Below are 27,633 nucleotides of genomic sequence, written 5' to 3' on the forward strand. Positions count from 1 at the left end.
GTTCATGCATTAGTGCGCTCACTTGAGGTCGAAATTAAAGAAAAAGGAAAAGGGAATGGAGATGAGGCCTCACACCAATCTGTCCAAGTCCAACTACTTGAGCCCAATAAAGACTAAGGCCCAAATTAAGGGTATAATTCTGGCCCATGGCTTAATATTAGAAAGGGGAAAGATTGCAGCCCAAGATAAGTACATAATGGGCCCATTTTGTGTATATATAATTCCAAGCAGGTGCATCACCTACTTGGACCAATTTGACAAATTAGTGGTTGATAATCCACAAGTTGCTGGCCATTTCCTCACTTTTAAGAATAGATAAAAATCAGATTTCTCTCTAAGCTTCTCCTCTCTCTTTCAAAGCATAGCAACAGCCACAAGTTTCCTAGGGTTCTTGGATAAACCCTAGCCCTTGCAAGGTAAGATAAGTGGAATTACTAATGGATTTAGCCTAATTCTCTCATGGAATGCTAGATAAACATGTTAATTAGTTAAGAACAAGTAGAGGACTGAGTCTGTCAAAAGTTTAATTGCTCACTTTCCTTTGTTATTAAGAGGCTGTTTCTTTGGCCTATGTGAAGGGAAGCTCAAGTTATTGAAGAGTTCAAATTAAAAAGAAAAACGAGTTATAAGAATTAAGGTAAAGTGACTGCCCTATCTTTGTCTTCCGTAAACACGAGTCTAAGTATGATATTTTAAGTGTATTGTTGATAAGAACTCATGGGATGATGATGGGAAACTATGGTTTCACGTCCTCTATTGTATGTTGGATTGTTAGGACTGTTTTTGGGACAGGTTGATGTATAAACATATTGGGGACAGCTTGGTTGATATCTGGAAAGGGTGTAAATTGCTGATATTGAAATATAGTTGTGTAGTGTACAAATGCAATAAAAGAAGGCGGGGATTGAAAGAACAACCTTAGTTTGGTAAATACGGGTTTGCTGCTCAAACATTATTATTGAGTGAGATTGGACTGCCTAAACATGTTTAGTAACTACTAATACTAGTTTATCACCTACTCTATTGTAGATAAGTATTTGAAAAGAAAGGAAGGTACTTCAAGGTATTTACAAGGTGGTACAGCAAGGTATGTAAAGCTTTTCGATTTCCTACTAATTGGCATGAAATCTAGACTCATCCTCGACACATAGAGGCAACCTACCAGCTCCAACACGACTTATGACCTTATTCTCACTCTTTAACATATCTGCACGTTCCAATACATGTTCATTGTCAAATCTGTACATATACATTGAATNCGATTTCCTACTAATTGGCATGAAATCTAGACTCGTCCTCGACACATAGAGGCAACCTCTCCTATGCATTTCACTAATTGTGTAACTACTCTCTACTTTGTTGTCCTTGCATTATATGATTATTACATGTCACTTGTTGACTACATAGTCCCACAACTCAAAAATTCTATGACCACCAAAAGAATCATCTCAAATGTTAATGGAAAGAAATTAAATGAATCTGCCTATTGATGGGTAGTATCTCAGGGGTGGAAGAATCACCTAGCATGGGTCGATCCCATTTTTGCGGGTGGTATCCTAGGGGTTAAAGGAAAGCCTAGCATGGGTCAATCCCGATTTATATGTCTACTACTGATCAACTGGTCATTTGTATTATATGATGTGCACAGAGTGTAAAGTAAAGAACGATAAAGTAAAGAAAAGAATGTAAAGTACCTGATTCTATAATATGAGAAAAGGTGGTCTTGTATTCTTACATTGGTATATGATTTCGTTTGAGTTCTTATTTCACATACAGTACTTTATGCCTTACATACTCAGTACATTCTCCCGTACTGACTTCTCTCTCGGGGGACCTGCAATTCATGCTGCAGGTATAGGAGCTAGTAGATCTCCCTAGTAGGAGAACAGGACATCCAACGGCTATTGGTGAGCTCCAGGTTGAATCGGGGATTTCCGAGTCTATAGCATGTATTTTGGTATTGTATAGTAGGTGATTGTAACCTTAACCCCATAATGTTTTATCATTTAGAGGCTTTGTAGACTATGTATAGTGAAGTGTGGTTGTGCCTCGTGTCTTAGACATCATGGTCCCAACGGCCAAGTCATGTGCACTTTCTTTTGGTCTGTGAATACTGTCTACTTTCATGAAAACATGTTATCCACTATGGAAGCATCTTTAAATGTTCATAGATAGAGCATGATTACAAGTTGGTCCTCCCGAGCCTTCTCGGCAATGGGTGTCAGTCCGCCTTAATGGCATTTTGGGCGTGACAATAATGGTATCAGAGCAGGTCATCCTAGGGAGTCTACAAAGTCGTGTCTATGTAGAGTCTTGCTTATGGATGTGTTGTGCACCACATTTATAAGCAGGAGGCTACATGGCATTTAGGAGTTGTCCCTTTCTTTTCATTCTTTAGATCGTGCCATAGCGCTAAATGTTGTAGGTGGACCATGCTTAACCTCTTAATTGTTTTGTTATAGTACAAATGCCTCAAAAAAGGAAAAGTAAAAGCAAAGGAAAGCAAGTAGAAGTGGCGGCTGGAGAGGCCAACCAGACTACCCCAAGTGAGTCTCCATCACAAACATTCCTAACTCCTCTATTTCCTGAAGAGTTGAGAAGGGATGGAGTTCCCCCAGAACCACCTACAGATGCTACCGTGCAAGATTTGAGGAATGCCGTTCAATTATTGACTCGTATAGTTGTTGGCCAAGGTCAAAGGCTAGAAGGCCCAGTTGCAGGTATTGGTGGTGCAGATAGGGCAGCTAGCACGCAGATACGTGATTTCCTTAATTTGGACCCTCCATCATTCACTGGGTCAGATCCTAATGAAGATCCACAATACTTTATTGATCAAATCCAACGAACTTTGGATGTTATGCACGTGATTGGTAAAGAAGTTGTTGAGCTAGCAACACATAGATTAAAGGGTGTGGCCATATTATGGTATGAAACTTGGAAGCGATCTAAGAGTACAGATGCACCTCTAGCTACTTGGAAAGAATTTAAAAAGGCATTTCTTGATCATTATTTGCCATTGGAGATTCGAGAGGCGCACGCAGATCAGTTCTTAAATCTTCACCAAGAGGGTATGAGCGTGAGAGAGTACAGTCTCCAATTTAATTCCTTGTCGAGGTATGCTCCTAATGTTGTTGCTACTATGGAGGATAGAGTTCATCGATATGTGGATAGATTGGATTCGTATCTGGTTAGAGATTGTACTATTGCTTCTTTAAATAAAGACATGATATAGCAAGGATGCAAGTTATTGCACAAAAATTGGAGGATCAAAAGTAGAGAAGAAGAGCGCAAGAGACAGAAAGGGGGCAGTCCAAGAGGGCTAGGTCTACCGGGAAGTTTACATCACCTCAAGGTTTAAGCCTTGGTTTTCTAATAGGCCAGCTAGGCCGTCATTTCCCTACTCTACAGCTAGTGCTCCACCCCAATTTCAAGGGCCGAGAGGCAAGCAGTTTAGGCAAAAGAGTGAGAGCCAAGGTTCACGGACAATTGGATATCCAGAGCAGGGCAGTACAAGCCAATCAATGCCTCCTAGGCAGCCTTGTAAACAATGTGGGAGGAGTCATCTAGGTATATGTCATATTGGAATAGATGTATGTTATTGGTGTGGTATGTCAGGGCACCTAATGAGAGATTGCCCTAAAAGTCGCATGGGTGATATAGCACAACCTACTGGATCAGCTGTTGCATCGTCATCATCTGTGCCTTATTTAGGTAGAGGTCTACAAGTTCCTACAGGTCGTGGTAGAGGTGTTAGAGGAGCAGCTAGTTCTAGCAGAGTCCAAAATCGCACATATGCTCTAGGAAGTCGACAGAACTTGGAGGCTTCACCTGATGTAGTAACAGGTACATTGTTCATCTTTTCACATAATGTATATGAGTTAATTGATCCTGGTTCCACACTATCGTATATCACTCCACTAGTTGATGGGAAGCTTAAAAGAACACCAAAATTATTGAATAAACCATTTCAAGTGTCTACACCAACCGGTGAGTCTATTATAGCAAGAAGGGTGTATCGTAACTGCATAGTAACTGTTTGTGATCGTGATACATTGGCTGACCTAATTGAACTAGAAATGTTTGAATTTAATGTTATAATGGGTATGGATTGGTTGGCTTCTTGTTATGCCACGATGGATTGCCGAACTAAGAGAGTGCACTTTCACTTTCCAAACGAGGCAGTCCTTAAATGGGAAGGCAATGTTGCAGCGCCAAGGGGTAAGTTTATTTCTTATTTGAAGGCGAGGAAGATGATGTCAAAAGGGTATATATGTCATCTAGTTAGAGTGAGAAATGTGGAGGCAGAACCACCGACTTTTCAATCTGTTCCTGTAGTAAATGAATTTATTGATGTGTTTCCTGAAGAGCTTCCAGGTTTACCCCCAGAACGAGAAGTAGAGTTTGGTATCGATTTAATTCCAGGCACTCAACCCATCTCTATTCCTCCGTATAGAATGGCCCCGGCAGAATTACGTGAATTAAAGGAACAATTAAAGGACTTGTTAGAAAATGGGTTTATAAGGCCTAGTGTATCCCCATGGAGTGCACCAGTGTTATTTGTACGTAAGAAGGACGACACGTTGAGAATGTGTATTGACTACCGACAATTGAATAGAGTCACAATTAAGAATAAATATCCCCTCCCCAGAATTGATGATTTGTTTGATCAGTTACAAGGTGCCAAGTGCTTTTCAAAAATTGACTTGAGATCAGGTTATCACCAAGTGAGGGTGAAGGAGAACGATATACCCAAGACAGCTTTTCGAACACGGTATGGTCATTTCGAATTTCTCGTTATGTCATTTGGGCTAACAAATGCACCGACAATTTTTATGGATTTGATGAATAGGGTGTTCAAGCCATTCTTGGATATATTTGTGATAGTATTTTTAGATGATATCTTGGTGTATTCAAGATCAAAAGAGGACCATGCAAATCACTTACGACAGGTATTACAAGTTCTTCGTGATCGGCGGTTGTATGCCAAGTTCTCCAAATGTGAATTTTGGTTAAAATCAGCGACATTCTTGGGTCATATTGTATCTGATAAAGGAATAAGGGTTGATTCACAAAAGATAGAGGCCGTGAAAGATTGGCCAAGACCAACAACACCCACAGAGGTTCGTAGCTTCCTAGGGTTGGCAGGTTATTATAGAAGGTTCGTTGAAGGATTTTCTTCTATTTCTGCACCTTTAACTAAACTAACACACAAGGCAGCTAAATTTCAATGGAATGATGCATGTGAAAGAAGCTTACAAGAGTTGAAAAGTAGGCTAACTTCTGCACCTGTATTAGTACTTCCGGAAGGCACAGAGGGGTATGCAGTATATTGTGATGCTTCAGGGGTTGGTTTAGAATGTGTACTCAACCAGCATGGTAGAGTAATAGCTTATGCCTCAAGACAACTGCGGCCACATGAGAGAAACTACTCAACACTTGATCTTGAACTAGCAGCGGTTGTATTTGCTTTAAAGATATGGCGCCACTATTCATATGGGATTCATGTTGACATATATACAAACCATAAAAGTTTGCAATACATCTTCAAGTAGAAAGATCTGAATTTGAGGCAGCGAAGATGGTTAGAGCTAATAAAAGATTATGACGTTGATATACTATACCATCCAGGGAAAGCAAACATAGTAGCTGATGCTCTTAGTCGCAAGACAATATCAAGTATTAATGAGCAAACCGTGGAAAAAGAAGTGATGGCGAAGGATCTACGTCAACTAGCTAGTTTGGGAGTTCGTCTTCTTGAAACCCCAAAAGAAGGGATTGTAGTGCATAATGTGGCAGAATCTTCATTAGTAGTTGAGGTAAAAGAGAAGCAGTTCAAAGATCCTACTCTACAACGAATTAAGGAGAAGGTAAATCAAGGTACGACAAAGGAATTTGAGCTTACACAAGATGGAGTACTTTGTTGTCAAAACAGATTGTGTGTATCTAATGTTAATAGGCTAAGAAGGAGGATAATGACAGAAGCACATCATTCAAGATATTCCATCCATTCGGGATCAACTAAAATGTACCATGACTTGAAAGGAGTGTATTGGTGGGGGGACATAAAGAAGGACATTGCAAAATTTGTGGCTCAATGTCCAACTGCCAGCGAGTCAAAGTAGAGCACCAAAAGCCGGAAGGTTATATGCAGTGTATGGAGCTTCCAACTTGGAAGTGGGACATGATCAACATGGATTTTGTCACTGGTTTACCTTGCTCGTTTCGTAATTTTGACTCCATATGGATAATAGTTGATAGACTCACCAAGTCAGCACATTTCTTGCCAGTTAAGACTAATTATACAGCTGAAGAGTATGCAAAGTTATATATTAAGGAGATATTTCGGCTACACGGGGTTCCAATCTCTATTATATCTTATCGATGAGCTCAATTCACTGCAAAGTTTTGGACATCATTCCAAAAGAGTTTGGGAACACAAGTGAATTTAAGTACAACCTTCCACCCTCAAACGGATGGTCAAGCAGAACGGACAATCCAAACACTTGAGGATATGCTTTGAGCTTGTGTCTTAGACTTCAAAGGTAGCTGGGATGAACATTTGCCACTTATTGAGTTTGCCTACAATAATAGTTATCATTCTAGTATCGAAATGGCACCTTATGAAGCTTTATATGGAAGGAAGTGCAGATCACCAATTGGCTGGTTTGAAGTAGGCGAAACTGCTTTATTTGGACCAGACCTTGTTCTTCAAGCTATGGAAAAAGTTAAGGTGATACAACAATGGCTAGCAACAACTCAAATCCGACACAAATCATATGCAGATGTTAGAAGAAGAGGATTAGAATTTTCTATCGGAGATTGGGTGTTCTTGAAAGTATCGCCAATGAAAGGGGTAATGAGATTTGGTAAAAAGGGAAAGTTGAGTCCACCTACGTTGGGCCATATAAGATTATTCGAAGAGTTGGCCAAGTTGCATATGAGTTAGAGCTACCTTAGAAGCTTTCAACAGTTCATCCGGTGTTTCATGTCTCAATGCTTTGGAAGTGCGTAGGTGACCCATCCTATATCACTCCTATTAAAGATGTACAAGTTACAGGGGATCTCACCTATGAAGAAGTACCTAGTGCTATTCTGGATCGTCAAGTTAAAAAGCTAAGGAATAAAGAAATGGCTTCAGTAAAGGTGCTTTGTAGGAACCAACAAGTGGAAGAAGTAACGTGGGAAGTTGAGAAAGCGATGAAATCCAAGTACCCATATTTATGTGAACCTAAAGGGGAAGTACAAGGTGCAGAATGGGGGCATTAATAGGTATGCATGAAAGGGTATTTCTTATGTGGTTAACAGTTGATTTAAACTAACGTTTGAACTTATTTAAGCTATCTGATTATGCTAGCATTCGAGGATGAATGTTCCTAGGAGGGGGAGGATGTAACACCCCGTATTTTACGTGTACAAGTCCTACACATATGAAACTTGATTTCCTAGATGAATAGTGACAATAAATAAGATATAAGGGTAACTCCTGTACATTGCAATATTGCACGATCGAGTGAACGTCAAATTTTAGAAGTATTTAAATTTTGGATCGAAGGGCTATATGTAAGTCTAAAAGTTAAGGTGATCAAGTGTATATAAGTTTTGAGTTAAACTAAGGAGATTACCCTCAGAAAACGAATAAAAGAATTGAGGTGCTTGTTGGACTTTATAAAGCTAACAGGTGTCACTTACTTGCTTAGCTCAAATGGGCTAGGTAGATAGGGAAGATTAGTTCATGCATTAGTAGGCTCACTTGAGGCCCAAATTAAATAAAAAGGAAAAGGGAATGGAGATGAGGCCTCACACCAATCTGTCCAAGTCCAACTACTTGAGCCCAATAAAGACTAAGGTCCTAATTAAGGGTATAATTCTGGCCCATGGCTTAATATTAGAAAGGGGAAAGATTGCAGCCCAAGATGAGTACATAAAGGGCCCATTTTGTGTATATATAATTCCAAGCAGGTGCATCACCTACTTGGACCAATTTGACAAATTAGTGGCTAATAATCCACAAGTGCTGGCCATTTCCTCACTTTTAAGAATAGATAAAAAATCAGATTTCTCTCTAAGCTTCTCCTCTCTCTTTCAAAGCATAGCAATAGCCACAAGTTTCCTAGGGTTCTTGGATAAACCCAAGCCCTTGCAAGGTAAGATAAGTGGAATTACTAATGGATTTAGCCTAATTCTCTCAAGGAATGCTAGATAAACATGTTAATTAGTTAAGAATAAGTAGAGGACTGAGTCTGTCAAAAGTTTAATTGCTCACTTTCCTTTGTTATTAAGAGGTTGTTTCTTTGGCCTATGTGAAGGGAAGCTCAAGTTATTGAAGAGTTCAAATTAAAAAGAAAAACGAGTTATACGAATTAAGGTAAAGTGACTGCCCTATCTTTGTCTTCCGTAAACACGAGTCTAAGTATGATATTTTAAGTGTATTGTTGATAAGAACTCGTGGGATGATGATGGGAAATTATGGTTTCACTTCCTCTATTATATGTTGGATTGTTAGGACTGTTTTTGGGACAGGTTGATGTATAAACATATTGGGGACAGCTTGGTTGATATCTGGAAAGGGTGTAAATTGCTGATATTGAAATATAGTTGTGTAGTGTACAAATGCAATAAAAGAAGGCGGGGATTGAAAGAACAACCTTAGTTTGGTAAATACGGGTTTGCTGCTCAAACATTATTGTTGAGTGAGATTGGACTGCCTAAACATGTTTAGTAACTACTAATACTAGTTTATCACCTACTCTATTGTAGATAAGTATTTGAAAAGAAAGGAAGGTACTTCAAGGTATTTACAAGGTGGTACAGCAAGGTATGTAAGGCTTTTCGATTTCCTACTAATTGGCATGAAATCTAGACTCGTCCTCAACACATAGAGGCAGCCTACCATCTCCAGCACGACTTATGACCTTGTTCTCAGTCTTTAACATGTCTGCACATTCCAATACATATTCATTGTCAAATCTGTACATATACATTGAATACCCTGCATGAGTTCTCCTTTTAACTAAATAAGGTCCATATGTTATTTCAGCTCCTATGCATTTCACTAATTGTGCAACTACTCTCTACTTTGTTGTCTTTGCATTATATGATTATTACATGTCACCTGTTGACTTCATAGTCCCACAACTCGAAAATTCTATGACCACCAAAAGAATCATCTCAAATGTTAATGGAAAGATATTAAATGAATTTGCCTATTGATGGGTGGTATCTCAGGGGTGGAAGAATCTCCTAATATGGGTCGATCCCAATTTTACGGGTGGTATCCCAGGGGTTAAAGGAAAGCCTAGCATGGGTCAATCCCGATTTATATGTCTACCACTGATCAGCTGGTCATTTGTATTATATGATGTGCACAGAGTGTAAAGTAAAGAGTGATAAAGTAAAAGAAAAGAATGTAAAGTACCTGATTCCATAATATGAGAAAAGGTGGTCTTGTATTCTTACATTGGTATATGATTTCATTTGAGTTCTTATTTCATATACAGTACTTTTTGCCTTACATACTCAGTACATTCTCCCGTCTGACTTCTCTCTCGGGGGACTTGCAATTCATGCTGCAGGTACAGGAGCTAGTAGATCTCCCCAGTAGGAGAACAGGACATCCAACGGCTATTGGTGATCTCTAGGTTGATTTGGGGCTTTCCGAGTCTATAGCATGTATTTTGGTATTGTATAGTAGCTGAGTGTAAGTCGGGGCCTATCTTTGGTTTGTGAATACTGTCTACTTTCATGAAAACATGTTATCCACTATGGCAGCCCCTTTAAATGTTCATAGATAGAGCATGATTACAGGTTGGTCCTCCCGAGCCTTCTCGACAACGGGTGCCGGTCCGCCTTAATGGCATTTTGGGCGTGACATAAAAACATTTATATAGGATTGTGGGTTGAGGGTAAAATGATATAGTATTGACCTAAAATGATTTGGAAAAAATACAAAAGACCCTGACTTAAAATCTGACAGACTGCACATCACGATGGCCATCACGACCTGTCAATGGTTCCATGAGATGTTATAGCTATCATAGTCCTTGACCAGTTGAAAGGGGAGGGACCCCATTCTTGTAGGTCACTTGACGACCCCTACCACGACCCGTCATCCTCACTTCGGGTTGTCTAGGCCTCTGTGGGAGGGATGCTGGCCCTGGTTGGGTCTGGCAAAGCCTTCACGAGCCCCATTACGAGTTGTCAACCTCTCCACAGGTCATCTAGGCCTCCATGGGAGAGAAACCTGCTAGTCAGGCCTTGGGGAACTTACCACGATGCCCTTCACGGACCGTGATCCCATTTACGGTTCGTCAAGGGCTCCATGGAGGGTTCCATGATCCAGTTTTAGCCTGTGAGTTTTACCACTACCCTTTTCTAGCCTTTCTGGAATCCGCGGTGTTACAACATCTCCCCCTTGGAAACATTCATCTTCGAATGAGATTCAAAACACCATAATGAATGTAATAACTTCACACCTAATAGCCCAACATGCATGAAATCACATAAACGCATATATCCGAGGAGGAAACATTAACTCCAAGATAAAGCATAATCAAAACATCATTTCATATAGTCTATATGCAGCTCAAACTCAAATGCACATAAACATGAATAAATCAATCAACTAACTATTTTCTAAAAAAAATAAATTTCATGAACATGCATTAATGAGGAATCATGGGATTATCTAAGACATATGACACCAAAGAGTAAACCATGAGGAACTAATTACCTCAAGCTAGAGTAGGAATGGAGGAAAAGAGATGAGGATAACGGGATATCATATCGGTCTCGAACTCCCAAGGATCACCCTAAACTAACTGATTCCTCCAAGGGACTTTCATCGAAGCAATTTCCTTAACTCAACTTTTGAACTTGCCGGTCTAAGATCTCAACTGGAACTTCTTCATAAGAAAGTATTTCCTTTATGCCAAGACTCTCCAATGGCAGTATAGATGTCGGATCACTAACACATTTCTTCAACAAGGAGACATGAAAAAATGAATGCACCGATGCGAAGTCATTAGGCAATTCAAGTTCATTAGCAACCTTACCAACACGCCTCAAAATCTATTATGGGACCACATAACAGGGACTAAGCTTCCATTTCGTTCCAAACCTCATTACACCCTTCATGGATGAAATTTTCAAGTAGACCTAATCATTCATATCAAACTCAAGATCTCATCTCCTAACATTAGCATAGGACCTTCGTCAACTTTGTGTCATTCTCAGCCTTTCTCTTAGAAGTCAGACCTTCTCCATAACCCCATGTACCAACTCGAGACCTATCAAAGCAACCTCACCCACTTCAAACCAGCATATGAGAGATCTACACCTCATATCATATAGAGCCAATAAATTCATTGGGATAGATGTAGGGCAAATAAATTTTCGCCAATTGTAGCGATGAGTGATAAGTACTTTTGATTAATAGTTTGCAGGATTTCTAAAATAGGAATAGGCTTTTTCTTTAGAGTAAGACTCTTTGCTTGCTTCTTTCGGCCAGCTAAGCGGATGAGTGGCCGTATTCGACACCTCTTTCTCAAATCTGGGTATACGTATTCTATTCTAAATGAAAGTTGTAGTATTTCTCTAGATTGACATGACTTTCTACTTGTGAAATGAAGAGTTCAGAGTTGTCCTATGTCAATTGATCATATTAGACAAATTCAACGATTATGAATCTACTCACGAAAGGTTTGCCTCCTAAAGTGTTTCATGGGAATGTGGCTCATATGGATGTTAGATTTGATGATGAGTCACTTTAGTGGGAGTTTGTCATTTTATTTATGATTTTGTCATGTTAAAGTTTATTTTCTGTACATATTAAAATTTTATGAAATTTATGAATTTCATGTGTGTATTGATAACTCTGAAAAATAAAGGTATAAACTTTCTATTGTGTTTATTACATAAGGTATAAGAAAGTGTTTTTGGACTATTAAAGTCATAAAGTAGGACTAGTTAGAAATAAACATGATTTAGATCACTTTACATGTAATTTCTGTAGTTGATCTATGTCAATGATATTGCTGATATTTATGACCGTTGATGGGTTTAGTTACGAATATATGTTACAATAATCGCTTTGATCCAATATTGATATTATCAATGAATCAGATTAGTTTGAGATATTTGAGTTAAAATTGCAAAAGTTTGTGCATAATAAAGTTTCATCTATGCATGATTATTCATAAATGTATATAGTCCAAGTGGGAGATCGTTAGTAATTTCTATTTTGTGGACTCACATATTAATATATTTTACTAAGATATGTTATCATTAAAGTAACCCATTATATGATCTAATAAAGTATTAAAATTTTGGGTCTTAAAAGTAAATATCTATTAAGATGAGTTTAATTTAGATAACTTGAAACCCATAGACCTTTTCTTAAGTCTATGGAACTTATTGAAAAGGTACCATTTAAACCTGAAAAGGTACATATAAAACTTGAAGTGTGTGTTTCCAAAAGCAACGGGAAAAAGAAAACTCCAAGCATTTGAATTGAAGCTTGTGTTTCCAAAAGTTGAAAAAAAAGGAAAGCATCCCAAGTTTTTATTATATGAATTGAAACCCATTAAAGTGCAAATTTTTGGCATAGATATATAAAATATTTTTTCATAGATATATCATAGTTAACTTTAATTTCCACATAATTGTGAAAGATTTTCTTTGATCTCTCAAGATATTAATAGTTGTAGAAGAACTAGGCGCAATAGTTACATTATTCCTTATCTCTGTTCTTCTTTTCTCAAAAATAGATAAGGAAAAAGACTAATTCCACATACAAAAAACAATGTCCAATAGGACATTGCTTTAATATATGTAGATTACAAGGCATGGGGAAAGAGTGAAGTTGCATGCCCGTATTGGAGAAGGTTATTCACCCGTATTATCAAAATGACAGAATAAGGGCTTGTAAGATGCTAACCACAAACTCCTTTGGCCTTCCCTCTCTTGTCGATGGACCGCCCAGTTTGATCAAGCAACTTACAAAAATCGTCAGGGCCTCTACCTTTCTAAGGAGAGTGATGGTAGCTATCCAACTACTCTTGTAGTAGCTAATTGTGAAGTTGTAAAACCTAGGGTTGCGGCAACCCAACATATATCTTAATTTAATGAAGAAGCACATTTGGCTTTTGTAAAGAACTTCAAACTCTTAAGTCATCTTGGTAAAGTGAATCAAAATAGGGAACTGTCTCAGGATTGCAAAATAGTGGTCCCACACAATGACAATCCTAATTTTACTTGTTTGGGATTTTGAGTCTCAGCCTAATCATCATGCTACTATGAGATTAAATAATTCACGACCAGAGTTGATACCCAATCAGTCCATAAATGTGGTAATGGCGGGGTACCCGAACCAACCATAAATGGGTATCCCCATACCTGGCAAGGCACCCGAGCCAACCATTAGTATATACCAGACGTGGTATCCGAGCCAACCCTAGGGATATCCTGTACTAGGTGTGTACCCGAGCCAACCATCAAAAACTGACAGTCATGCACTATCACAAACAAAATGAAGATAACAATTGAAATCACAAGTCACATAACCGGTTCATTGCATGAGATTATCAATATGTTGTCGTTACATATGATTTCCTATGGTTTACCAAATATACATATGCAAAATATAATGTTGTAAACGGTTATTACTACTCAATTAAAGAAAACCTAGCATACCTAGGTGCAAAGCATTAGGTGATGAACCTTGCCCATGAAAGTTTGACTCCGCAGAAACAACCTATGATGAATAAGAACTTGCATACCTTAGGCTTTTAGCTTACTTGCACCATAATTCTTTTCCATGATTGCTCCCTTGGGCCGAATGCCTTCACAAGGTTTCTAGAGCATCCCTAATGTGTTTTCTCCTTTCAAAAGTTGGAGGAAAGTAAAAGACAACACATTAGTTAGGTTGGAGAATTATCGTCAGCCCGCTATGCCTCCACAGAGGGAAGTCTCTCGCCATGGCGGGCAGACATCAGTGTGACCTAAAATTCAATTTGGGCCACAATCATCGTGTGCTCAAATTTTAAAAATTTCGACACAACACTTCCAAACCTTTGGGACTCCTTACGAGGTGCCCTTTAGTAACAACAAATCGGTTTTTTACAGTGTCGATGAGAGAGAACCTAGGCAAAGAAAATTAATGAATCCAATTTTGACCAAACTCATTTTCATCTCTTTGAAAGAAAGGCTCGGTATAGATTTAAAGTACTGTGGACAAACCCTGGTGTCGAATTTTGTGCACTCATCACAAATTGTTGTATACAGTGGACGATAAAAGAATGTGACACTACAATAAAAAAATTGTTGTAATTATTTAGCAGCAATAATATAATTTTCTTTGTATTATATATATAGAATCAATAAGAAATATGAGTATTTATCAGAAACATTATATATAAATACAGCTAACGACTTTAGCGACTCTGAATCTGATGGCATTTACTCAATTGTCGCTAAATATTTTTTCTGTAAAAAAATCCTATTGCCAACAAATGTCTCTTTTGTTATAGTGTGATTAAGGTGCTAATCCTTAGTAATGGTTTGTATCTGATTTACAAATCCTTGTTGTCATCCCCTGCAATATCCTTTGTATTAGATTTTTTTAACATCAAGTTCTGACTAATGATTTTAGTCCACTAAGTAATATAAACCTTTTTCAGTTGAGAAAGATATGGAACTGTGTTGTCAGTTCCATGAAAAAAGAAATCTACTTGCATTAGTAGCTTTCTAATATCAATGTTACTACTGAAGTGAAAAATCAAATTCAATGGTTGATTGACCAAATAAATTAATTAATGAAAAGACAACACCAAAATATCTAATAAGTTATAAGTGACAATGATAAAAAGTATATTTTTTCATGGAACTATGCAAAAAAAAAAAGGAAAAGTCAAACAAGATTTTCATAAAGATGTGGGGGGGTAAATCTCTCCCTTAAATATGCAATGGTTTTTCTATTATTCGATAAAAAAAAAGGGAGTATAATAGCACTTTGCAAAATGCATAAGGTGGAACACTTTCAACATTAGTTAAACATGTTAAAATCATCAGAGCTTCTGCCGCCTTCATTCTTGTTGTATTCTTGGTTCATTTTGTGAAAGGGGATACACTAGACTTTCAATGTAGATTTCCACCGTAAGAAAATTACCAAATTTAGGAGACTTGAGAATTCTGATCTAGTTATCCTCTAGATTGTATATCATGAAACTTGATTCAAACATAACAATAAGTTCACCACCCTTTTGACAAACAAAAAGATTGAGAAAGAAAATAATTCATTGGTTCTGGAGTATGATTGATGCTAAACATTTTTGTCCAAGATTCTTTATTCCCATATCTTTCATAGACCTCACATCTACTTGAGCAATCAAATTATGACAAAGCATAGAAAGATTACATCACAATGCTCCCAACAGAAGAATACCATCCCTCTCTCAATAACAGGGCCGTTCCACCTTTCTCCATTTCTCATCACCCAAATCAAAAGAGGTTATGCTCCACCCCCTTTAGTAACCAAGAGCAGAAGTAGTAGCCCATCGAAGCTTTCCATTCACAAACTTACCTGAACTAATTAATCGTGTCCCATTCTGAAGATAACCAACTTTTCGCCAAGAATCATTTCTTAGACTATATATATTGACCTCTTGAAAATCACATTGGTGGCCAATATTAATAAAAATGCACACTACCTTATAATCATCATGAATCTCATCATATCCAAAACCATATAAGAAATGGAAAACATTGCTCACTATAGGTTTAAAATTATGTAATTTCCTATGCTTTCTTATTGTTGAGTTCCATAGAATAATTCTTTTGTAATATTTGGAAGACAAATCAATCCATGTACAGAACTCCTAGATAAAGAATATCTACTAGAGTTTTTCATGGGATAATCCATATCAGATTCATCAATAATAGACTCATAGAGTAAAGACTTATGAGAACATTTCTTAAGATTATTTTCTGGATGGGCAGTCCTTAACATAAGCCTATGATTGGTGTAGTCATTTTATTAGCTGATAAACTTATATGAGACTTGATAAACTTAGAGCTACAGATCAAAGCAAACCAAGTTTTCGAAACAGACCTGAACTGCAAGAGAAATTTCACTGGTAGCCTTAAGAGGATTTCAATAATGAGATAAAAGAAAACCAAGATTTCTTATTTATTAGATTCTGAATTTTCTTGCTTGGCTTCACTATTCTCTCCATTTATCTCTTTACTGAGTAACATTTTGGATATGGTGATTCTTTATGAAAATGTTGAAGCTCATAAAGAAAGAAAGCAAAAATAAATAAAATGGTGTAGCTGATAAAGAAAGATTTTAATTATATTACCAAAAAGTATTAATTCACATTTGGAAAATAAGATAAAATTATATGTTATTATCTTTTTCAAAACGGGTGATTAATTTTTATGTACTAGATGTCTAAATATTTTAATGCTATTAGATTATTATTAAATGTAAATTTATGATGAGAATATGGTGAAGTCAAGATGTAACTTGTGGTCAATGAAGTTGGACTAAGCTATACTGAGACAAAATGTTCAAAGAGGCTAATAATGTTAAGAATTATTTTTTCATTGGTGAAAACATCAATGGATATATAGACTTATTGGGTACATGTATAAGTGGGAGTAGCAAATATACAGTGAATTAATTGAGGTGTGCTAAGTTTGTCTTGCAGCCAACGCTATTAAAAAATATATGAAAAGTTGGCACACCAAATATAACACTAACAAAACTTTATAAATGTTATGAAATGTGAAGCATTGGATTCATTACCAAGGCTGCCATAAAATCATAGTTAGTAGTTTTATTTTCCTTTTCCATTTTATCTTTGATATATCCAGTATTGGAGACATTCTTTGAAAATAAGAAAACACGTCTTCTTTTAAATTTATTTTGCTTGATATTTTTAATTATATTTAAATCATCATGTTAAGAATTTTTGTCAACATAAGCCACCAGTGCAAGAATAAATAGAGCAAAAAGATTCCTATTCCCTATACAAACATAACACAATTTGATTAATTCCCATATTGAGTTCAACTTCGGTAATCACATGGTACACACCATACAGAGGTTGTATTGTCACCATTGTTCCATGAGCTCTCCATACATCATTACCATTTCCCACTGAAACAACTGCCATTTTTATCATTTCATCCCAATCCACCCCACCCCCACAATCCCCTATATAAACCTCCTTATACGATTATGGTAGTGGAATTGATTAAAAATGGTGATGGTTGGTTGGATGGGGTCTCAAGATTATTGATAATAAAGGTATAGAATGAACATAAAGTGTGAATTTTTACATAGATTTTCAGTTACCACATTGCTTTCATGAATTGTGGGTTTTGTTTTTTTGGTTCAAAATCAAGAATTATTTTGGATTAATATATATAGATGGGTCAAACATGGATTTAAAATAGGAATGAAACAGTTTTAAGAAATCGGTTACATTTTGATTGATTTGGAGATTTCCATTCAAAATGGGATATAAATGATAAGTTTATAAACAGCCGGGGTAACTTCATTTTAATAATAAGGGTAAAATCAACTAATAAATCAAAGTTGTGAGGTATTTTTGACTCTTTTTCCCTTAAAAAGAATATGATGCAAATCACAAATAAAAACACACGTTTAGGGTGTAAAATGCAATGAAGTCATTAATTCACTGTATACTTTTGGTGACACATGTACACAATAATTTTAATGGTATGTGAATCTAGGAAGAGCCATGAGATTATTCTCACTTCACTTCGAGTGACATGTGTACCCTCATTCAATTGATATTATAATTAAATCAGGGAAATGATGTCTCCTCATTCTCACTTCACTTCAAGTAAAAAACATTCTTGGAGCATGCATTTTCAAATCTTGAACTTTCGTGGACTAGCACTGGCGACTAAGATCTTAACTTTACAGCACCATTTCTCAATTGTTTAGGATAAATGGCCTGAAATAGTCCACCTTGTTTATCGCAAAATTTCTATTAGTTGACATTATGTAAGCAAAGAGCACGATTTTTTAATTTCGTGGAACATCTGTTTAAAGTCCCCATTTTTCTTTCACTAAAATAAATCTAGTTATTACATGGATTATTAATTTGAATCTTGGTTTGCCTGAAATTTATTGTGGCATCAGAGATCATGAAAGGTTATTTTGATATGAAATTGTTAATCCTCATTTTCAAGGAAGGAAAAATATAACTATAGAATGCCATAGTTTAAGAGAGAACAACACAATGGTCATAAATAACAATTGATGTGTAATTTACTTACACATTTTTACCATTTATATAACTTGTCCCAAGTTGATAAACAGATGTTTGGGGTTTTGGAGATGTTATTTTAAAGTTGTGGTTAAAATTTGAAGTTATTTGATGGTTATCTGAGCTATTCGGTGATGTTTTTGATCCATTTCCGATGGAGTTTTGTTGGCTGAAGTTCAAAGAATAGATGAATGGATCATCTAGTAGTTTGCCTTGTAAAAAGTTATTTGAAAACTAGCAATCGGATGAACGATGGAAAGTTTTCTGGTGGTGCACAAGCATTTAAGTTTGACAAGCTTTTGAAATTATAAGACGTAAAAGGAATAGGATGAAAATAATCTGCTCAGAAGGTATACGAGCTGCCCGTGCTACAAGGGATCAACAGAGATTATATAGCATAAAGTCTGATGACCTGCTCGAAGATTTGCCTTAGGACTCAGAAGATCAGTGTCAAAATACTGGTTTACAAGTCGTCTCCAGTTTACATGTCATCCCACGGAAATGCTAATCAAGAGGGATAAAGGTTTGTGGTTGTTTGTGATTTTTTGGTTATTTTGGACAACGTATGCCGAGAGGTAAAAGAAATCTCCAATGAAGGAATAACCATTGCCACTTCAGAATCCATCCTTTCATCACGACCTGATCAACATTAGAAACTTTTCCCAGCTATCGCAGAGAGGCGGATTGATGATTTTAGTTCAGTTGATCACCCTCTTTATACACATGTTTCTCATCCGGTACATGGTACCTAGCTCTTATTGTTTGTTTCTCATCAAGGTACATGGTACTTTAACCTACTCTAACAGATGTTCATGTTATATTTTGTTTAGGGATCTGAGTACAATAACAACTACTGCCTTAATTTCAAACTCGTTGGGGTTGGCTATATGAATCCTTATTATCCATGTCATTCCATTTAAGTCTCGTCTGAGTTTGATAAATACACAAGGATCTTAATGAGCAAAGAAAATGTGATACAATATTCTTGCACTTTTACAAGAAAGTAAAAGATAGAACGGAGGGAGTACGTTATTAGGGGAGTTTTAGGAGGACAAAAGCTATTGCCTCCGGTCTATTTCACATATCATGTCTTTCTTTGGGCGTCCCTTTATGAAAATATTAGCAACTTAAAAGTGAAATTTGTCTTAAGTATCCTTATTTAACTTCAATCTCAATTTACAACTACCCTCTGGTACATGTCGACGTGTTGTCTAACAAATTTTGCATAATTACTATCTTCATGAACAAACTTATATTTACTGAATTAAATCAAAAACTAAAACTTGTTTTTTAATTCCAAAAAGGTCACGTAGCTTTATAAAGTTGCTTCACCCATTTTTTACCCCTCCAAAACGTGACCTAAATTACAAATGATAAAGCTAAATCATTTGTTTAAACCAAAGATCTTAAATTACAAATGGTTAAGATCCCTCCCCCCTTAACCAAAGAGCTCGAGTTCGAAGTCCGTAAAAATGGTAAAGATTCTATAAGACCGTCATTACCAGAAATGGACTTCTCAATGTGCGAATCCGAATTTAGTTTGACTCCATTGCGATTACCGAATACCAAAATGAAAAATCACCAAAAATTAAAAATCCAAAAAATAATATTTTCCCATTAATTTTTCCCTAAGAATAAGTACAAAGAAATTGAAAAAAAACGTAAAAGTAAATACAAATTTTGAATTAGAGGGTAAAATTTAAGTATCTATATTTATAAAATATAATAGTAGTGGCAGTTAGACCGTTATTTTTTCAGTAATTAGTTTAATCAAATAATAACGGTTGTTAACCATCTTCTTCACTCACTTCATATTGGAAAAAAAAACTGCAAAATCTCTACTCATTTTTTTTTCTGTTTTGATTCTCTCTGCAACAAAAAAAATGTTAGTTGCAGGAGAATCAGTTCCTGCAATTGGACGTAGTGATGAAGAAGAAGACGGTAATGCGAATAAAAAAGGTAGAATTCCTGAAGAAGAAGCAGGGGAAAAGGAGCTTGATGGACTGAATGGAAATCAAGATTCTGAAGTAACAGAGGAGAAAAAAACAGAGGGATTGGATCCAAATAGAGGTTGGAAAAGAAAACGCCAAGAAATGGAAAATCAAGAATCAGGAGGAGGTGAAGATGGAGAAAATGATGAAAATCAAGAATCAGGAGGAGGTGAAGATGGAGAAAATGATGAAAATCAAGAAGATGATAACAATAAAGAAGAAGAAGAAGAAGAAGAGGAGGAAGAAGAAGAAGAATAAGAAGAAGAAGAAGAAGAAGAAGAAGAAGAAGAGCTGCGTAAAAAGGAAAACAACCAATGTCAAGCAAATGTGAACGGATGGAGAGTGAATTTCTTAAAATGGAACATGGAGAATCATCTAACCCACCAGAAAATGAACTTCCTACTGATATTGAAGATCATCGGGATTTGGCGATTTTAAGATCCATGTGGAATTTCAAGAACATGAATGGTAATCTCCCAGATACCCTCAAGCACATGTTGTTCTCAAACCCCAATTTTAAACTCCCCAAAGAGTATTTAAAGATGAAGATCATCGAATTTCACTCTAATTTCGAGGATGTTATTCAAATGGATGGACCTAATCCCGAGATGACCCGGACTATTTCTAGAGAAGTATTCCACTTGTGTAAGCTACTATGGGGTAATCAGCAATAGCAACAACAATGTCTGCATCGGGTACAACAGCAACGTCTGCAATGGGTACAACGTCGTAATCAGCAACAACAAAAGTACCGTCTGCAATGGGTACAACGTGGTAATCAGCAACAACGACATATACGTGGTAATCCGCATCAGATAGGTCATTTCTTCTTGGTATATTATCAGCAGGGAGATGATCTTAGAATAGCTGTGATAATTTTGAGATAAACTTTACAGCAGAATTAGGATATTTTTGACAAAAAGTTCTTCAACTCATTAGAAAGTTGATTTTGTGAGTGAATATGATGTATGCAGTGTTTTGTTAATGACAGTTACCATATTTTAGCAAATTTACTGATATTTCGATCCACCTTCTATGTGGTCAATCACATTTGAACTGGAACTAGTACTCAAACTCAATTCTTGACTGGGACTTCCTAAATCCTTTCCCGAATTCCAGCTATCCGACTCGAGTAACTGGGAAACTGGACCTGGTGAAGGCATTCGATCCATCGGTCATTGTTCCCTGAGTTGCTCGAGCGGCTTGACATTTTCTAGCTCTCTCAATTCCTTGGCCTACTAATTATGTGTTCATTTTATTTTAAAGGCAGTAAAGTGTTCACAAAAAGAAGTTCTTCTGCATACAAGCTGGTCCTTCTGATTGCACTTGCATTCATTTTGCAATACAAAAGCATCAGTTAATAAAAGATCAAACATATATAGGTTATTTTTTAGCTCACATCGCAAGCACTATTATCAACCTTTTTTCTTTTGCTTTTTTTTATAGATGTGGGTTGAGTCAATTTATATGTTCCTCAACTAATTTAGTAATCATGATTTGAGTAGATGAGAAGATCAAATTACTAAACTATATATGTCTATCAAGTCTTATATACATGAGCATAGATTATAAGTAGTTTTTTCTTATATTGACTGAAGGGGAGTCTTAGCATAATGGTACGAGTTGTCTTCCTATGACTAGGAAGTCGTAGGTTCAAGCCTTTGGAACAACCTCTATAATGGAAATTGCATTGTCCGACCCTTCATTCCATTCTGTGCACTATTGAGACATCATTACTTGAGGAAGTGAAGTTGTGTGTATCTATAATACCTTAGATATTATGATCCTCATAGAACTAGTAGTGTTAATGTTCCTATATAAGATACGCAGTACTACTGCAGCCGTAAATATCAATAAAAACAGAAAGAAAGTTAAAGCCTCTTCATATACAATTTTGTGTTTTTTAACATGGTATCAGAAGCCACCATGACCACCTCTTCTTCTTCCTCCGAAACTCCGATCAACGTTCTCTCACCCTCGGCTCCCTCCCCTCTCAGCCATGCTCACCACTTTATTTCCATCAAATTAACTTCTACCAATTATTTATTTTGGAAAACTCAATTGTTACCCTTTCTCCGTGGTCAAAATTTATTAGGATACATTGATGGCTCTTTTCGATGTCCGTCGTCCCATATCATCATAGTAGGAAAAGACAACCCTGAGATTGATCCTCATCATGCCCAATGGATCCAACAGGATCAACTCATATTAAGTTTGCTTATATCTTCTATTTCTGAAGAGACCTTACCAATTGTGATTGGTCTCGCTACCTTTAAAAAAGTCTGGGATGCTCTCAAAAAGGCTCTTTCTTCCCCCTCTAATACTCGAATTCTTAACCTCCATATGTCCCTTCAAAATCTCAAGCAAGATGATCTTTCTGTCACCCAATATCTTCAAAAGGCAAAACTTATTTCTAATGAGTTAGCTGCCATTGGTAGACCTCTTTGTCTTGCGGATCTTAATATCTATATTTTTAAAAGGTTCCATTCTGACTTTAAGGACCTTGTAACCGCTCTTTCCGCAAGGCCTCAACCTGTGACATATTCTGAACTTCATAGCTTGTTACTTAATCATGAGTTCATACATGGACACACCTTATCTTCCCTCACTATATCACCCCTTTAACATACTGACCAACCTGTTGCTCATTTCAGTCAACGATCCAACACCACCAACGATCTCTCTCAAAATAATACCTCCAATTATCGTGGTCATGGAAGAAATTCTAAAGGAAGAGGTGGTAGAGGTGGTCGTTTCTCATCCTCTTGAAATAATTTGAATAGTCAACCTTGGCAGCCGTCTCTTGACAGCAAAGCTCGCTGCCAAATATGTAATGGCACCAATCACTTAGCCAACACATGTTTTCAGCGTTATAGTCACACGATTAATCCTTTCGCATATCTCTTTCATCAGGCACCGATTCCATTGACTCAATCGTGGTTCCCGGATACTGGAGCAACACAACATATAACGCCAGATCTCTCAGACATTAATCAAGCAGAGCCATACAAAGGGGTAGAGCAATTGCAGGTTGGCAATGGGGCTGGTCTACCTATTGTAATGACCCTCTTGGTCATTTCTATGTCTTGCCTTTTGTGTGTCATTTAGAGCGTTCCTTTAGCGACACCAAGTCATTTATGACTTGCTGGGACTGATAGTTCGGTCACCTGGTCGTTCGTTTAGTCTTGGTGTGAGTTTTTGTGTTTTGGAGCTTATGAACCTTGAACGATCATTTTCGATCAAAAGTTCAAGAAGATGACATCGGAATCCAATTCTGACGATTCCATCAGCTCTGAAAGGGTCATTTTAGGCTAGTAGCATGGTCGACATGACTCCCGAGGTTTTCAGTGTGAGTCGGTGCGATTAGGCGTTTTAGCCTTTGAAATTTAGCCTAAGTTTGACTTTGGTCAACATTCTGAGTAAACGCGCTCGGATGGGAATTCCGTCAGCGTGGTTAGCTCCGGAATGTCGATTTTGGTCTAGATTGACCCTTCTTTTGTGTCTGGAGGTTTTAGATATCTTTCCGAGCCCTTTTGTGGGTTTTGACTTAAAATGGCTTTTGGAAGTGGGACCCACTTTTTATTGAGATGACCTTTGATGGAAATTTCGACTGCGCCGTTGAGTCTGGAATGTCGAATTTAGTATGGTTGCATATCTCGTTTGTGTGCACGGGGTTCCGAACGAGATCGGAGCACCCCATCGGAATTTTAAGTTTTGGAAATGTTGCAGATTTTCTGCAATAAATTGCAGAAAATCAGCAACATTTCCCAAATTTCAAACCCTCATAACTCTCTCATCTCTCAACCGATTTGGGCGATTCAAAAGGAAAAGTTGTGAGATTTTTCGAGGACAACGTGTTGGTGAGCTCGGATAGTGATTTGGAGTCGCCGTTTGAGGTAATTTTCGTAAAATACTTGCTGCCAGACCTCTTTTTGTGAGCTTGATTTTGGGAATTTTTGAGACTTGATATTTCAGTCATTCTAGGTCCGATTTCAGTGATTTTTGAGGCTATCTTGAGTGGTTTTTCGAGGAGAACATTGTGGTGTTGTCAGATTTTACTGTAGATCGCCCGTTTTTGGTAAATACGCTGAATTAGCTGCTGTCCCATTTCTAATTTTTGAGAAAATTTGGGTTTTGGTTGTATGTTGGTACTGTGTTGTTTCTGAGCCCCGAATTGTGTCTCATCATGGAACACAAGTTCGGGAGCTGTTAAGAACTTACTCTTGGGGTTAATTTTGGAATTTCCTGCGCGGGTCCCACGATTCCCATTTTGACTCCAAAATTGACCCGTCTCCGTATGTTGTGATTTTAGTGTCTAAACGACATTATTAACGTTGTGACTCTATTTTTGATAGTGGGGCAGCGTTTCGAGGACGTTCGAAAAGGGAAAGCTCCGGAGAAGTGATTTTTGGAGCGCGTGTGATCGGCTTTAAGGTAGGCTACGGTTTTCCTCTCTTAGATTGAGCTTGAGAATGTGAATGCATGTTGATTAGTTGGGATTTGGGTTGGGTAGTTATTGAATCCTACATAGGTGTTAAGAAATCATGTTTTCGGCCTATTTCGAGAATTATCGGGTAACTGTGAGCATGCTTTGTGTTATTAATTGACCCTCCTCGCTATGTGGAGTTCTTGCATGCTTAATTACTATTTATTTGAAGCATGTTAGGCCTTAGTTTAGGTTTGACTAGGGTTGCCTTAGAAATACATGATTCGAATCCAATAGGTCTTAGTTTTGCCCCGACGTTGCTCGGCCGGCTTAGATCCCTGTAGATTGGTGTAGCAGACTTGAGTCTGATAGTTTGAGCCTTATCTAGGAGATACGCTTGCTCCAACTTTAGTTATCCTTATTTTCCTCGATGTTACGACTTCAAGAGTTACGTCGACGACACTAATTCTACTTCGCGATTTGAATTTGATTTTGGANACTTATATAGAGCATCCGGTTTGAGGTCCGGCCTCTATTGCCCAGATACTTATATAGAGCATCCGGTTTAAGGTCCGGCCTCTATTGTCCAGATACTTATATAAAGCATCCGGTTAAAGTTCCGGCCTCTATTGCCCAAATACTTATATAGAGCATCCGGTTGGAGTTCCAGCCTCTTATACTTGTTACTTGTGATTGGTTACTTGGGTACTTCTGGTGAGCATCCGGTTCGAGGTCCGGCCTCCGTACTGTCAGATTCTACTAATTAGGGTTGAGGTTCTGGTTCGATGTTCTTCGTTCTTGGGTTCTTATATGCAATTCTATTTAGTTATAGTTATTCTGTGTACTCGTCGGGCTTATGGGGGTCCGTTCGGGTTTTTATTTAACTTGCGCACGAGTGTACCTTCTGGGCTTATGGGGGTCCAGTTAGGTGTAGTTAGCTTATAGATTACTTTAGTTAGTTCTTTGTACACTCGTGTGCACTCCATTGTTAGTTAGATTTTAGTTCTTGACCCTCGGTTTGTATTATTCCTTCTTTTCATATTGTCTTTACTTTTCAAGTTCAGTCGGCCTATGATGCCTACTGGGTACCTGTTGTTTTGGTACTCATGCTACGCTCTGCATCTATTTCGTGATGCAGGTCCGGGCACTAGTAGCCAACGTTGATCGAGCTTGGAGCAGACTGATCCGGAGACGGGAGTGAGCACACGCCGTTTTGTACTATTTCAGTCTCCATCTATATATATAGACTTGTCTTTTACCTTTAGAGACAGTCCATTCTCTGTTGTCCACTTTTGGGACTTGTACTCATTTTGTTAGTAGCTCTGTACTAGTGACTTCCAGGTTCTGGGAGGGATCTTTATTTGTATATATGTTTTTGGTTTGCTTCCGCCTGTTTATATTGTTATTTGTCTACTCTTGTTTAGTTTCTACCCTCAGACTCATTACTTGTTGTTCCGGGTTACGGGTTGTCTTACCTACTGGTGGGTTATAGTAGGTGCCATCATGACTTGAGAAATCGGGTCGTGACACCTATCCACTACACTGGTAATTCATTCTTTTATTAGCCAAATAAATCCTTTCGTCTCAGTAATGTTTTTCATGTTCCATCAATTACTAAGTCATTACTTTCTGTTCAGCGTTTTGCTTATGACAATAGAGCCTTCTTTGAATTTTATCCTGCTTATACCAATTATGGGGGTGCATAGGGGGTGCGGAATTCATCATCTATTTTTATACTTTATATATTATGTTTGGCTAAAGATTTTGTTGTAATATTCTTTTGCTAAGTGTTTTAATCTTGATATTTCTTTAATATTATTTATGATGTATTCTAGATATAACATATCTTGGGTTCTTAGGTACATATATAAATTATTCTCCATTAATTGTTCGACTAGTTTTATATCTTTTATAGCTTCTGTCCAATATTGTAAATATTCGTAGTTCATTTTTTTTTTAATCTGAATCTTCTATTTCTAAATCATATAATTCTATTCTTTCGAGGTCTAAATATAGATCATGTAGGTCTATCTCATACCATTGTTGGTTTAGTATATCTTCTAATTCGTCATCATTAAATATTTTTTCCCATATTATTCTTCTTAATTAAATTATATTTATACTTTTAAGTATATATAGGATTAAAGTTTTATAGCTTTTTATCATTTCATCATGCATATATGTATTCATGTTCTTTATTATGCAGGTTTTTATTTTCAATTATTCTTTCCTATCATATTCATAACTGATTAAGTTCATATTAGATCATTATGAACTAGATTATCTGTTTATCATGTTCTCCTGTCACTACTAGCATCGTACTTTAGCAGATATTTCCTTCTTATCAGCGCCTCAACTTTGTTTACTCCCATATCACGGCTTTCCTCGCCTTACCGGTTTCAACATTAGGATGGCATAGTATAGAAGTTTTCTCTCTGTTTCCAGTGTGCTAATAAACTAGAAATTATGATTCAAATCATTCTAATACATAATAACTAACATAAATTTATTCAATCTTATATATGATATTCAGGAATATATGAAATTAGTTCTGCATATTTATTGAACAATATACCTTTGCCTCTTGCTTATCCATGATATCTGAAATATCTGATTAGATTTCAGATTGCTCCATTATCTTTTAAGTATTGAATATCTTACGTATTTTAGAGGTGTTTTTTTTTACTGGAGGCTTTTATTAAATTAGGCTTTGCCTGCTTTACAATGTTTACAAATGAATGAATATATTGACAATGCAAGTCTACTATTCTAGATGCTCTAATAATGTGTCTACTATTTACTTTATGACTATACATCTACTATTTACTTTATATTGTACACTTTATGACTTTTAAGCAAATAATTTATATCTTTACACTATTTGCTTTATCTTATCGACCATCTATCTTGTGTCTAT

General features: G+C 36.9%; 3 protein-coding genes across 3 annotated transcripts in view; 2 read left to right on the forward strand and 1 right to left on the reverse strand.

Moving 5' to 3' along the window:
• LOC125867885 (acetyl-CoA acetyltransferase, cytosolic 1) overlaps positions 1 to 27,633 on the reverse strand; it is a 934,067-nt gene that overhangs the window by 599,584 nt on the left and 306,850 nt on the right. The window lies entirely within an intron of this gene.
• On the forward strand, positions 2,468 to 6,385 carry LOC125868479 (uncharacterized). Its single transcript, XM_049549113.1, has 6 exons — positions 2,468 to 3,180; positions 3,377 to 3,567; positions 3,616 to 4,563; positions 4,714 to 5,529; positions 5,629 to 5,867; positions 6,110 to 6,385. The coding sequence occupies exons 1-6, from the start codon at positions 2,468 to 2,470 to the stop codon at positions 6,383 to 6,385; spliced, it is 3,183 nt and encodes a 1,060-aa protein (XP_049405070.1).
• Positions 6,611 to 7,266, forward strand: LOC125868480 (uncharacterized). The gene is made up of 2 exons (XM_049549114.1): positions 6,611 to 6,853; positions 7,006 to 7,266. The coding sequence occupies exons 1-2, from the start codon at positions 6,611 to 6,613 to the stop codon at positions 7,264 to 7,266; spliced, it is 504 nt and encodes a 167-aa protein (XP_049405071.1).

This window comes from Solanum stenotomum, chromosome 6 (genome assembly GCF_019186545.1).
Source record: "Solanum stenotomum isolate F172 chromosome 6, ASM1918654v1, whole genome shotgun sequence".
NCBI lineage: Eukaryota > Viridiplantae > Streptophyta > Magnoliopsida > Solanales > Solanaceae > Solanum > Solanum stenotomum.

Excerpts from the sequence above, each read along its gene's own strand:
- LOC125868479 (XM_049549113.1), top strand. The coding sequence starts at position 2,468 with ATGCCTCAAAAAAGGAAAAGTAAAAGCAAAGGAAAGCAAGTAGAAGTG. Across the intron at positions 3,181-3,376 it reads TATGTGGATAGATTGGATTC|GCCAGCTAGGCCGTCATTTC; the intron begins GTATCTGGTTAG and ends GTTTTCTAATAG. Across the intron at positions 4,564-4,713 it reads TGCACCAGTGTTATTTGTAC|GTTATCACCAAGTGAGGGTG; the intron begins GTAAGAAGGACG and ends ACTTGAGATCAG.
- LOC125868480 (XM_049549114.1), top strand. The coding sequence starts at position 6,611 with ATGGCACCTTATGAAGCTTTATATGGAAGGAAGTGCAGATCACCAATT. Across the intron at positions 6,854-7,005 it reads AAGTATCGCCAATGAAAGGG|TGCGTAGGTGACCCATCCTA; the intron begins GTAATGAGATTT and ends ATGCTTTGGAAG.